The 15,047-nt window shown below is 44.8% G+C and overlaps 1 protein-coding gene across 4 annotated transcripts in view; it reads right to left on the reverse strand.

The window, feature by feature from the left end:
• The window catches only part of MLF1 (myeloid leukemia factor 1), a 51,401-nt gene extending 47,848 nt beyond the window's left edge, over positions 1-3,553 (reverse strand). For 3 of the 4 annotated variants that reach the window (XM_073578987.1, XM_073578985.1, XM_073578986.1), the window contains exon 1: positions 3,408-3,553. In XM_073578987.1, coding sequence (XP_073435088.1) covers positions 3,408-3,454 — 47 coding nt within the window. In that variant the 5' untranslated portion in view covers positions 3,455-3,553. The remainder of the gene's footprint in view (positions 1-3,407) is intronic. The other variant, XM_073578988.1, reaches the window with a different exon arrangement.
• Positions 3,554-15,047: the final 11,494 nt, after the last annotated feature.

Below are 15,047 nucleotides of genomic sequence, written 5' to 3' on the forward strand. Positions count from 1 at the left end.
GGTGCAAAAAAGGTTGGGGACCACTGCATTAAACAGTCAAAAAAAAAACAGACAAAACTGAGATGACACAAGCATGGTATCCATATGCTGTCCGGTTCTAGCACATACACACTTATTTGAGTTGAAACAAGTTTGATCTGTAATTCGGGTAAAAAAAAAAAAAAAACAACCATGACTCTGTTTTCTTATCCATCATCCAGTCTGCAAAAAACCCTACAGAGATGTGAACAGTCACAGACTATAAAGGGTTAGTGCTCTAACCGTGAAAACCATGGATGGCACACGTAGGTGAAAGGTGAAGATCATGCACCAGAATGAGGCGCGATGTTGAGATTAATTTTTAAAAAACTGATATGTATGGATCATAAAAACTATGCATCAGGGTGCTTTCCAAAAAAACAAAAAATACACAGCACACCAACGTGTATACCGCATGTGTGAATGTAGCCTTCTAATGTTTGTCTGTACCACCAATTTTGACCCTTTATAAAGGGGCACTCAGCTGTCCTTCTATGAATATTGGTCTAGTCCAATGATGGCCAAATAAACTTTTCTTTCTTTTTAACATGTGTACATGCAACAATTTCTTTTCTTACAGCACAGATTATTTTTTAAAGGGCTTGTTCAGGCAGATAAAAAATAGAACAAAAAACAGCAAACCGATTACAAGCATTGGCATTCGCTTCTGGGCTCGTTCTGACACAGAATGGCAGCTTCCCCCTTTTTGAACCATAAGTAGTCACATACTTGAAGGTGACTGGTTGACGACTAGCTTAACTATCACAATGAGGCCAGACTGATCACGTGCCATCACAGGGAGGACGTGGCGCTCTCTATGTCGGAATAATCCCTAAAGAGAAACAGGCACTAAATTGAGAACATTGGGATAATAACCATAAAATTGAAAACAAATTAATAGGTTAATAGAGGTTGTCCAGCACTGCTCCCACATTGGATGGGTGCTTATAGTGAGCGGTGCTGGAATACCTCTTAAATTTGCATTTCCAACACAAGTACCTAAGTTTTCATGGGACTGGACAACCCAATTTTTACATTTTTGAAGTAAGGATGGACATTTTTCCTATTTCATAATCTGATATACAAGTCTCAAAAAAAAAATAAAGGGAACACTTAACACGGTGCAATTCCAAGTCAATACCACTTCTGTGAAATCAACCTGTCAAGTTATAAAGCAACACTGATTGTGAATCAATTTCTCCTGCTGTTGAGCAAGGAGACCAGAAAACAAATATAAATTATAGGCAATTATCAAGACAAGACCTCTAAAGGAGTGGTTCTGCAGGGGGTGACCACAGACCATTTCTCTATTCTCATCCTTTTTGGCTGTTTTGGTCACTCTTGCACTTTGTCATTGCTGGATGGCTTCTCCCCTCACCACTTTAGTTGACTGATAGGTCTTTCCCTTCTCGATATTTACACTCATGAGAGAGACCTGTCAATCTACAGCAATAGGAGGGCAGTCGGCCACCAGCAATGCTGAACTAGTCATGTCTCCCGCTGTGGTCCCTGACCAGCTCTTTAGGCTATGTACCGACATATGCAGTAAAACAGACTCCTTCCCAGGAAAAAAGTGCTTTTTTTGCGCGTTTTTTTCAGGAGCAGCCTCCTGCTCATAGAATATAGTTAGAAATACGGATTTTTCCGCGAAATTAATGAGCATGCTGCATTTTTTACCGCAATGCGTTTTTTTCGTGGAAAAAAAAAAACATCAATGTGTACAAAAAGTGCGGAATTCATTAAAATGAATGGGATGCTTCTTGCAAGCTTTTTTGCCGGTAAAAATGCTGAAACGTGAAAAAAACGCCTACGTGGGTACACAGCCTAAAACTATGTTTTCTGTGAAAACGCCGAAGTAATTCAGAGAAGAACCTTCCTGTCTGCAGTCGTGCAGCGAGGATCGGATTCATGCTGCTCGTGGTTCGGACAGTGTGAATTTACAGACAGATTCGCTGGATTTATCTGGATTTCGTTATCGTTGGGTTCAAATGAGTGTTAGGAATTCTATTTTTACGTTCAGCATCAGGAGTAGAAGGTGGAAATATGGCAAACGCGGCACCATTAATTCATAATAGGATCCATCGCATTTTTGTAATGTTATCCATTATTTTACAAAGATTTTCTGGTGAAAATGACAGAATCTGATGGATGTCCCAATCCAAAAAGCATACAGTTTTACTACATTATCATTTTATTTTTTAAGTTCTCATCATTTACAATATTTCTGTTTGCTGTCGGTGAATGAGAACAATGTTTGTTTCATAGAGGCAACAAATCTGTATAAACCTAGAGGCGGATCCACTTTTTATTCACTCGAGGCAATGCTCTGTGAGCTAAACCCCACAGCAGCAGCTGCACAAATCATACGAACAACATACAGTGCATCATCAGAGTCAGGGAGGACTGGGAGGGAAATTCAGCCCTGGCATTTGAAAGCACATAGGCCCATGTTGTTCCTCCCTCCTGATGCTTCGTCTCAGCTGCACCCTGAGGACACTGATACTGTTAACAGCATAGCCGTCAATGCGGTCCACAACTGGACCAGCCCATCTGGCATTTGCCAGAATTGCCAGATGGCCAGTCCGGCCCTGATAGAGTCCAGGCATTGCCCGGACATCTCAGTGGAGCAGGGAATGGCCCATTAGTGTTAATCCTTTAGAGTAGATGATGTAGACACCGATGCTGAGACGCGGCCGCTGGGAGAATGGACGCCTAATAACACATCTTGGACAGCTGTGAAGTGACCTGTGACCCATCTCTGACCGTCTCATTGATTCTTATCAGAGGTCGGCATTAGTGGGCTATTCCAGTCCTAATCACTACAATGGAGGAGCTGTCCCATAGAGATAAGGAGAATATATGTCCCCTCTAAGCAGCATTAGCACTTATAGTGGAAACAGTCAGCATGTTTGCTCCGCCAGCTTCGCTCACCTCCTGTATGGCAGTGAGACCAGATCACAGCCCAGACCCAGCTGTGAGATCAGCACTGTACAGAAGGAAAATCAACCACTAGGCTCAGCACAGACCCTGATGCCCAGAGTTCTGCTCTGAAGCCCGCAGGCATGTGAATGCAGCTTAGGATATTGGGAAGCTCTTTGTTCATTGATGAATTCTGCAGGTAAAGGTCACAATGGTGATGACAGGTGGCCTCCACACTGTGACATATGCGCATCACACTACAGGGCATGCTGGGACTAGTAGTTTTACATCATGCACACATGGTCTCTAGCACCTGCTGAGCTTTGTAGTGCCCCAGCCCGTGCTGATGTTTTCAGTTGTCATTGGCCATGCATCACGTCTGTTACATGCGCCCGCTGAGTGTCAGCACCGGGTACAGTGAGGAAAACGCCGGGGAGTCTCCGGCACATGACAAAACAAAAGCAACTCACGAGAAAAATGGATCATCCTCGAAGTCTCTGAGCAGGCTCCCGAACATCGTGCCGCCGACACCGAGTCCAGCCGAGCTCAGCGCTGAACTGAGCGGACGAGCCGGCGACACGCCAATATAAAGCAGCACGTCAGGTGACCCGCAGCGACGCCTCTGATTGGCTCTCAGTCCGCAGAAAGCTCTGGCGATGGTGAGGCCTCTTGTCTCCATGGTAACCACTGTCAACAGTGTCACTGCCAAGTGGCCTGGGATGGAAATAACTAGAACGTAATGACATGTTGTCTGATGCAGACGCGTATAGGGGCCAGCAGTCACCACACAGACACACAGGAATAATCCTGCACACACTCCTCACAAGCAATAATGAGTGGCATCTAAAGGACGCAAATCACTGTCCCTGTCCTGGTTTCGCATAATCAACTGATGCACATGAAGGTGGAGGCTAGCAGGGGATCAGCTCGGGGGAGAGAAGCAAAACATCTAACCAGTAACCCTGATTACAACTGTGGTGGCGCCCCCAATCATGGATCTAGGGAACGCTCAATCTCCATACAAAGATTCATACTGATATTACCGCCATATAGTGACCACATAGTGGTAGATACAAGTGCTGCTGAACACATAAGAGATTACCGTGCAGTTACTGATGATGATATGGAGCTGACGTTCTTTCTGATGGAGTTTGCCACTTTCCATTTTTTCTCTCTGGTCCAGGCCTATATCACGACTTCTCCAGCAACAATTCATCTGCAGAGATTACATCAAAGACACATTTGACTTCTCACATTTCCAGCACCATCACCCAACTTGCACAAACTCCACATCCTGCTGCCATATGTGTCCCTATTACTGATCCTCTTTGTACCCCATATTATAATGCCCACCACTGTGTCCCTTACAGGGTAAAATGCTTCCTTTGTGCCCTATATATGGTAAAATTTGTGCCCTGAATAATATGAATGAAGATGCCCTAGAAAGCTGTGGCCGATTTGCCCCCCCCCCCCCCCAGAAACTAATAATGCCCCCTGTGTGCCCATTTGACAGTCACAATAACAAGTGCCCCTATAACAATTATGCTTGTTAAGTGCCCAGTTAACATTTAATAAAGTCACCTAAGTCTCTCCATATATAATTCCCCTCTACACAGCATGATGCCCACCGCAGCTCCCACATTCAAAACATGATCAACCCATACATAGCTAAATATACGTAGTTTGATGGGCCCCACAGTAGCCACCACCCCATTGAATGATGGCCCCCAGTAGTCACTTTACACTGTATGATGGGCATCAGTAGCCCCCACACTGTATGATGGCCCCTAGCAATCCTCCCCACAATGTGTGATGGCCCTCATAATGAATGATACCTCCCAGAATCCCCCTCACACTGAATGATGGCCTCCAGTAGCCCCCTTGTATTGAATGATTGCCCCCAGTAGTCCCCCCACGCTGTATAATGGTCCCCAGTAGCCCCCACACACTATATGATCGCCCCCAGCAGTACCCTCACACTGAATGATGGCCTCCAGTAGCCCCCTTGTATTGAATGATGGCCCCAGTAGTCCCCCCACGCTGTATAATGGTCCCCAGTAGCCCCCACACACTATATGATCGCCCCCAGCAGTACCCTCACACTGAATGATGGACTCCAGTATTCTCCCATACTGTATGATAGCCTAATACAGTTTAGAGTGGCGCATGCAGGGCTGCCACTAGGAACTTCAGGCCCCGTACTGGCAAAATTTTCGGGGCCCCCTTGAAACTCCACCCAGGAACCACCCTAGCCCCACCTCCACCCCTCGAGCCTTCCACAGTCCCACCATCCTCTTTCTGCACCATGTCCTCACCAATCACACATTAAGAGTTCCCATCACCAGATCACATACATAGTCAGCAGCTTTTGTTTTGGCCAAAAGATTTTTTAATCCGCCACCACGACAAGGTAGACTCTTTTGGCCTGGCTCTACTCTACAGTAACTTATTAAACATTTGGTATAATATCCAATACAATTTTAGGTATATATTTATTTATTTTTACATTTTTAAAATGTTCAATAATATCACATGCAAGGGACAAATATCATTGCACCATGACCAAATCACATATTACCACTAGATGACCAATAATACCACCACCAGGGCCGGCCCGAACATATAGGCGAACGAGGCGGCCGCCTAGGGCGCCGACCAAAAGGGGGCGCCAGAGAAAAAATAGAAAAAATTATAAAAAATCTTTTCAAAAGGCAAAAAGTTTTAGGGATGGAAAGAAAAGTGTACATATTTAAGGGTAAATATGACGCAAGAGAGGTTGGTTGGGTTGGCAACAATTTCGATAGAATCTGAAGTTGCTAAACAAATTAATCTTGGTGACTTAGTGTCATCCTTTTAAAAAAAAAAAAGGCAAGGAAACAAAAATTTTAATTACCTATGGTCGTTTTTGTTTTGTGTTATTGATTACTTTGTATATATTTGTCCTATACAACTTCTCAGAAGATTAAAGAGTTAGGAGAGAGTTAATTAATCATTGTTGTTGTGGTTTATTTTGCTCCTAAATTTAAATCCCAAGGTTTCATCTACTGCCAAGAATAGTAGGGGCGCAACAAAATAGTTTCGCCTAGGGCGCCGTAATCTCTCGGGCCGGCCCTGACCACCACACCATGGCCAGACTACATATTACCACCATATAGTAACCAATAATACCACACACATACAAGGAACAAATACCACCACGCCGTAACCAGACTACATATTACCACTAGAGCTTACCGAATAAGCTGCAGAGAGAACTCAACTATCTAGATCGCTTCTGCTGATCAGCTGTCCAGTGCCGCAGCTGCATGTGTCACAGCTGTGTGACATTCACAACACATGCATGGAGAGCCTTTTTGTTGGGCTCTCCACGCATGTGTTGTAACAGTGAAACAGCCGTGACACATGCAGCTGCAGCGCTGGACAGCTGATCAGCAGGAGCGATGCCCTCATCATCTCCCGCCTTGACTACTGCAACCTCCTGCTCTGTGGCCTCCCCTCTAACACTCTCGCACCCTTCCAATCTAATCTTAACTCTGCTGCCCGACTAATCCACCTGTCTCCCCGCTATTCCCCGGCCTCTCCCCTCTGTCAATCCCTGCACTGGCTCCCCATTACCCAAAGACTCCAGTTCAAAACCCTAACCATGACATACAAAGCCATCCACAACCTGAGTCCTCCGTACATCTGTGACCTAGTCTCCCTGTACTTACCTGCACGAAACCTCAGATCCTCACAAGATCTCCTTCTGTACTCCCCTCTTATCTCCTCTTCCCACAATCGCATACAAGATTTCTCCCGCGCATCCCTTCTACTCTGGAACTCTCTACCACAACATATCAGACTCTCGCCTACCATGGAAACCTTCAAAAAGAACTTGAAGACCTACCTCTTCTGACAAGCCTACAACTTGCAGTAACCACCGATCCACCAAACCGCTGCACGACCAGCTCTACCCTCGCCTACTGTATCCTCACCCATCCCCTTGTAGATTGTGAGTCCTCGCGGGCAGGGTCCTCTCTCATCCTGTATCAGTCGTGACTTGTATTGTTTTAGATTACTGTACTTGTATGTATTATGTATAGCCCTCCTCACATGTAAAGCGCCATGGAATAAATGGCGCTATAATAATAAATAATAATAATAATAATCCAGGTAGCTGGGTTCCCTCTGGAGCTTATTCGGTAAGTGCTATAGCTTGCCGAATAAGAAGGGACCCGAACATACTCGCTCATTTCTAACTACCACCACATAGTGACCAAATAATACCACATACAAGGAACAAATACCGCCACACCATGACCTGATCACATATTACCCCCACATAGTAACCAAATACCACATACAAGGAACAAATACCACCATACCATGACCAGACTACATATTACCACCACATAGTAACCGAATAATACCACATACAAGAAACAAATAGCGCCACACCATGACCAGACCACATATTACCACCACAGTGACCGAATAACACCACATACAAGGGACAAATACCACCACACCATGACCAGATCACATATTACCACCACATAGTGACCGAATACTACAATACTGATCATTAATAAAGAAATAATACTAATTCAATTATACACAGGAGATCTGTACTTAGTATACAGTGTCAGTGTACAGGTGATAAACTGATCACTGGTGACATTATACACAAGAGCTTTGTATATAGTCTCAATGTTACCTGTACAGGGATCCCCAGTGACATTTTCCACCGGAGCTCTGCATATAGTGTCTGTTATGAATGAGTCACCGAAGGAGGAAAAAACAAAAATACAAGCTAAGTCCAGAAAACCGGAGAGGTTGGTAGCTATCGGATTGCAGACCCCTGATCCTATCCACAACAACTAACAGTAGCCATGGGGGGTTCCTACGATGCCCTAGACCCCTCGATCACAGCCGGAGAACTAAATAGGCCTAAAGAAAGAAAGGGGAAATCTAAACTGCCCCAGAGCAGACCCCAAAGCAATAGGCAGCCCCCAACATACAATGACGGTGAAGCAAGATGAAAACGCTAACACAGATAGAAAGATAGATTGAGCAAACGATGGGGCCCAAGCTAACTAAAAAGGACAGGATAGAAAAGCTGCTGTCTGCAATCCGTAAAAAACCCTACCAAAAGATGTCCCAACCATCTGATAGGAAAAACAGGCCCTGAAGTCGCTAGGACTTCAAAATGACTATATCAGCACTCAGGTAAATTCTGAAGACAGAGCAAAGAGACAAACTGATCAGAGACAAAAATGGAACTCAGCACACCCCCGACCGGGGATGACTGAACTCCAAAAAACAAGGTAAACAAAACAAAACTAATAAGTTCAATAGCAGAGCAAAAACTTATCTTTGGGAAGCAGGAATCAGACTGGTCTCCAAGAATCCAGCAGAGAAATCACCAGCGACTCAGAAGGGCGTCGGCTGCCTTATATCCGGTCAGAAGTTCCTGTTACCCAGTCATCATCTACCAGATCAGGTGTTTGGTAATCAGCCTCACTACCTTCCTTCACCAGAAGAGGGAGTTCATCAGACATCGACGGTGAAGGGGAAAATGAACTCACAACAGTGCCTCCACCTTGAGGAGGGGTCACCAAACCCTCATCCACGCCACCAGGGCGATCAGGATGGGCCCGATGAAAGGCACGAACCAATCTTTCGGCATGAATATCGGATGCAGGGACCCAAGAATTATCCTCCTGGCCATAACCCTTCCATTTAACCAAATACTGGAGTCTCCGTCTAGCCAGGCGAGAATCCAGTATCTTCTCAACCTCATATTCCACATTACCTTCAACCAATACCGGGTCAGGAGGTGCCACCACAGGAACTACTGGCTCAACAAACCTCTTTAACAGAGACGTATGAAACACGTTATGGATCTTAAATATAACAGGAAGAGCCAATCAAAAAGAGACTGGATTAATAATCTCCAAAATCTTGTAAGGTCCAACAAATCTAGGTTTAAACTTTGGAGAAGCCACCTTCAAAGCGATATTCTTTGATGACAACCAAACCATATCACCCACCTTAAACTGGGGACCAATAGTCCTATGCCGGTTGGAAAACCGCTGGGCCTTTTCCTGGGAGAGAGACAACTTATCCACCACTTGGTCCCAGATCTGGTGCATTCTCTCCACCACAGTGTCAACACCTGGGCAGGCAAAAGGCTCCACCTGCCCTGAAGAGAATCGAGGATGAAACCCAAAGTTACAAAAAAAAGGTGACATCAAAGTGGCAGAACTAGCTCTATTATTTAAAGCAAATTCGGCCAAGGGCAAAAATGAAACCCAATCATCATGATCAGCAGAAATAAAACATCTCAAATACGACTCCAAAGTCTGGTTTGTTCTCTCCGTCTGCCCATTGGTCTGAGGGTGAAACGCAGAGGAGAAGGACAACTGAATTCCCAGCTTGGAACAGAAAGTCCTCCAAAATCTAGACACAAACTGAACTCCTCTGTCAGATACAATGTTCTCAGGAATCCCGTGCAAGCGAACCACCTGTTGAAAAAACAAGGGCACCAACTCTGAGGAAGATGGCAACTTAGGGAGTGGTACGAGATGGACCATCTTAGAGAATCTATCACAAATCACCCAAATAACAGTCATTCTCTGAGAGACAAGCATATCAGAGATAAAATCCATTGAAATATGGGTCCATGGCCTCCTGGGCACAGGCAAAGGCATCAACAACCCACTAGAGCGAGAACAAGGTTTAGACCGAGAGCAAGTCCCACAGGACTGCACAAAATTCCTGACATCACGAGACAAGGCAAGCCACCAAAAAGACCGACTCACCAAATCTCTAGTACCAAAAATACCTGGATGACCAGCCAATGCAGAGCAATGAACTTCAGACATCACTCTCTTCCTCCACTGGTCAGGAACATACAATTTTCCAATGGGACAACGCTCAGGTTTGTCCTCCTGAAACTCTTCCAGAGCACGTCTCAAATCGGGCGAGATGGCAGAAAGAACTACCCCCTCACCTAAGATAGTAGCAGGCTTGGTCACAACAGGAGAATCAGCAAAGAAACTCGTAGAGAGGGCGTCTGCCTTGACATTCTTAGTGAACGGAAGAAAAGAGACCACAAAATCAAAACGTGTGAAAAACAAGGCCCACCTAGCCTGTCTAGGATTCAAGCGTTTGGCCGACTCCAGGTAAATCAAATTCTTGTGGTCAGTAAGGACCACGACTTGATGTTTAGCTCCCTCCAATCAATGTCTCCACTCCTCAAATGCCCATTTCATGGCTAACAGTTCCCGATTCCCCACATCATAGTTACGTTCAGATGGGGAGAACTTTCGGGAAAAGAAAGCACAGGGATTCATTTTAGATGTTACAGGATCTTTTTGGGACAAAACAGCTCCTGCACCAATCTCAGAAGCGTCCACCTCTACCTGAAACGGGAGTGAGACATCAGGTTGCCGCAAAACCGGAGCAGAAGTGAACCTTCGCTTCAGCTCCTGAAAGGAAGAAACAGCCTCCGGAGACCAATTCAGCACATCAGCACCCTTCTTAGTCAAATCAGTCAATGGTTTGGCAATACCAGAAAAATTAGCTATAAATTTTCGATAAAAATTAGCAAAACCCAAAAACTTCTGGAGGGCCTTCAAAGAAGTGGGCTGAACCCAATCATAAATGGCCTGTACCTTGGCAGGGTTCATTTCAATAGTTGACGGAGACAAAATAAATCCCAAAAATGAAATCCTCTGTACACCAAAAAGGCATTTCGATCCCTTGACATACAGGGAATTCTCCCTCAAAATCCGGAACACAGTCCGAACATGTTCCACAAGAGAGTCCCAATCCTTGGAAAAGATCAAAATATCATCCAGATAGATGATCAAAAATTTATCCACCAAGTCTCGGAAAATATCATTCATGAAGCACTGGAAGACAGAAGGGGCATTAGTGAGCCCAAAAGGCATCACCAGGTACTCAAAATGTCCCTCCGGAGTATTAAACGCCGTCTTCCATTCATCCCCATGCTTAATGCGAATAAGATTATACGCCCCCCTGAGGTCAAGCTTTGTAAACCAGCAAGCACCTTTAACTCTGGAGAATAGATCAGAAATCAGGGGTAACGGATACTGATATTTAACAGTAATTTTGTTGAGGGAATGATAGTCAATACAAGGCCTTAATGACCCATCTTTCTTAGCCACGAAAAAAAACCCAGCACCTAAGGGTGAAGAGGATGGTCTAATATGACCCTTCTCCAACGACTCCTTAATATAGGGATCGCAAAGCCTCGTGCTCGGATACAGATAAATTGAAAAGTCGACCCTTGGGAAATTTACACCCAGGGCTCAGCTCAATTGCACAGTCATAACTTCTATGAGGAGGCAAAGACGCAGACTCATTCTCACTAAATACATCATAAAAATCAGCCAAATAGTCAGGAACATCATGCGACTGGGGAGAGGTGGAGAAAACAGGAGCATCACTAAGGGCACACCGACAACCCCAACTCACAACAGACACAGATTTCCAATCCAAAACTGGATTATGGATTTGCAACCAGGGAAACCCCAAAACAATGGTATCATGCAAATTATGCAACATCAAAAATCTGCAATTCTCTTGATGGTCTGGGGCGACCCGCATTACCACCTGGGTCCAAAACTGAGGTTTATTCTTCGCCAAAGGAGTAGCATCAATACCCCTCAAAGGGATAGGCGTCCGCAGAGGTGTCATAGGAAATCCACAACGTTTAGCAAAATCCAAGTCCATCAGGTTCAGAGCTGCTCCCTAATCCACAAAAGCCTTAGCGGAAAATGTGGACAGGGAGCAGATCAGAGTAATTGCCAGAAGAAACTTAGGTTGAACACCACCCACAGCAAATGTGTGTGCAAAACGTTTCTCTCGTTTAGGGCAGACAGAAATAATATGCGAGGCATCACCACAGAAGAAACACAGCTTATTACGCCTTCTGAACTCCTGATGTTGCGCCCTAGACAAAAATCTATCACATTGCATAGGTTCAGACATTTGTTCAACAGGTGGCAACACCTCTCGTGCGGTTTTGCGTTCATGCAAACGGCGATCAACCTGAATGGCTAATGACATAGAATCGTCAAGACCAGAGGGAACAGGAAATCCCACCATGGTATCTTTTACGGTTTCTGACAAACCCTTCCCAAAGAGAGCTGCCAAGGCACCATCATTCCAGGTAGTAAGGACCGCCCACTTTCGGAATTTTTGACAGTACAACTCTGCAGAATCCCAACCCTGGCTCAATGCCAACAGGGCCTTATCAGCCTGATCAATAGCATTAGGTTCATCATACAACAACCCCAAGGCTTGAAAAAATGCGTTCACATTAGTAAGAATAGGATCATCAGGTTTCAAAGAAAACGCCCAATCCTGGGGATCGCCGCGCAGCAAAGAGATGACAATTTTAACCTGCTGCGCGGAGCTCCCCGATGAGTTGGGCTTCAAGGCAAAAAATAATTTACAATTATTCTTAAAATTCAAAAATTTAGACCGATCCCCAAAAAACACATCAAGAGTGGCGATCTTTGGTTCAGCAGCATGTGAATGAGCAAGATAGGCGGAAATTACCCGCACTTCAGCAGTGAGCTGCTCCACACAATCAGACAATTGCTTCATCTCCATTGAGAGAGAAAAAAAAAATTCCCCCTACGGCCTCAGAGACATAGAGGAAAAAATATACACACAAAAAAAAAAAATTCTGACAAACTCCTTTTTTTTTTTTTTTTACAATTCTTTCCTGCTATTGCGTACCCTAGGATCTGCGGTATGGCTGGTGATTCTGTTATGAATGAGTCACCGAAGGAGGAAAAAACAAAAATGCAAGCTAAGTCCAGAAAACCGGAGAGGTTGGTAGCTATTGGATTGCAGACCCCTGATCCTATCCACAACAACTAACAGTAGCCGTGGGGGGTTCCTACGATGCCCTAGACCCCTCGATCACAGCCGGAGAACTAAATAGGCCTAAAGAAAGAAAGGGTAAATCTAAACTGCCCCAGAGCAGACCCCAAACAATAGGCAGCCCCCAACATATAATGACGGTGAAGCAAGATGAAAACACTAACACAGATAGAAAGATAGGTTGAGCAAACGATGGGGCCCAAGCTAACTAAAAAGGACAGGATAGAAAAGCTGCTGTCTGCAATCCGTAAAAAACCCTACCAAAAAATGTCCCAACCGTCTGATAGGAAAAACAGGCCCTGAAGTCGCTAGGACTTCAAAATGACTATATCAGCACTCAGGTAAATTCTGAAGACAGAGCAAAGAGACAAACTGATCAGAGACAAAAATGGAACTCAGCACAACCCCGACCGGGGATGACTGAACTCCAAAAAACAAGGTAAACAAAACAAAACTAATAAGTTCAATAGCAGAGCAAAAACTTATCTTTGGGAATCAGGAATCAGACTGGTCTCCCAGAATCCAGCAGAGAAATCACCAGCGACTCAGAAGGGCGTCGGCTGCCTTATATCCAGTCAGAAGTTCCTGTTACCCAGTCATCATCTACCAGATCAGGTGTTTGGTAATCAGCCTCACTACCTTCCTTCACCAGAAGAGGGAGTTCATCAGACATCGACGGTGAAGGGGAAAATGAACTCACAACAAGTGTCAATGTACTGGTAATACAGGGATCCCCAGTGACATTATACACAGGAGCTCTGTATTTTAGTGTCAGTGTACAGGTAATACATCAATCATCAGTGATATACACAGGAGCTCTGTATATAGTGTATAGTGTACAGGTAATACAGTCATCGCCGGTGACATTATACACAAGAGTTCTGTATATAGTGTATAGTGTACAGGTAATACAGTGATCACCAGTGACTTTATACACAGGAGCTCTGTATACAGCATATAGTGTCAGTGTACAGGTAATACAGGGATCACCAGTGACATTATACACATGAATGCTGTATATAGTGTACAGGTAATACAGCAATCACCAGTGACATTATACACAGGAGTTCTCTATATAGTATATAGTTTATAGTGTCAGTGCACAGGTAATACACTGATTCACCATTGATACCTGTAGTTGAAGTCCTTCATCTTCGCTTTTCTCCTTCATCCAGGTCAGACCACCATCTCTTCTTCCAGCCAGGATTCGTCTCTGCAGAAAATAACAGTTATCTAGAGCACATTCCCAATTTTTCCCCAACCTCTACACTATGCCAGATGATACAGAAAGTGACCGTATTGCCCTGCACAGTAGTAGGAACTCTCCACCCACACACTCAAAACAGTATCCTCAAAAATAATATCTTTTAATTAGCCCCTACAGTAATAATGTCCTCCCATTCTGCCTCATGTTTTTCCATACTTCCATGTCTCTCCATATTGCCCCAATAGTCATCCATAATAGTATAATGTACCCCATAGCCATATATTATTATTATTATTGTGCATTTGTATAGCGCCATTTATTCCATGGCGCTTTACGTGTGAAAAGGGGAAATATAGACAAGTATAATAAACGTGTAAGACAAGGGACACACAAGTACATAAGGAGAGGGGACCCTGCCCGCGAGGGCTCACAGTCTACAGGGATGGGTGAGGATACAGTAGGAGAGGGTAGAGCAGGTCATGCGGTGGTTCAGTAGACCGAGGATCATTTCAAGCTGTAGGCTTGTCGGAACAGGTGGGTCTTCAGGTTCTTCTTGAAGGTTTCCGTTGATGGTGAGAGTCTGATGTGTTGCGGCAGAGAGTTCCAGAGTATAGGGGGAAGCACGGGAGAAGTCTTGTATGCGGTTGTGGGAAGAAGAGATAAGGGGAGAGTAGAGAAGGAGATCTTGAGATGATCGAAGGTTGCGTGCGGGTAGGTACCTGGAGACCATGTCATGGATGTATGGAGGAGACAGGTTGTGGATGGCTTTGTATGTCATGGTTAGGGTTTTGAATTGGAGCCTCTGGGCAATAGGAAGCCAGTGAAGGGCCTGGCATAGGGGGGAGACTGGGAAGTAGCAGGGAGACAGGTGGATTAGTCGGGCAGCAGAGTGTAGGATGGACTGGAGTGGTGCCAGAGTGCTAGAGGGGAGGCCAGAGAGGAGGAGGTTGCAGTAGTCGAGGCGGGAGATGATAAAAGCATGCACTAGTGTTTTTGTGGT

This window comes from Dendrobates tinctorius, unplaced genomic scaffold (assembly GCF_039654945.1).
Source record: "Dendrobates tinctorius isolate UK_male_01 unplaced genomic scaffold, ASM3965494v1 ptg000060l, whole genome shotgun sequence".
Lineage (NCBI taxonomy): Eukaryota > Metazoa > Chordata > Amphibia > Anura > Dendrobatidae > Dendrobates > Dendrobates tinctorius.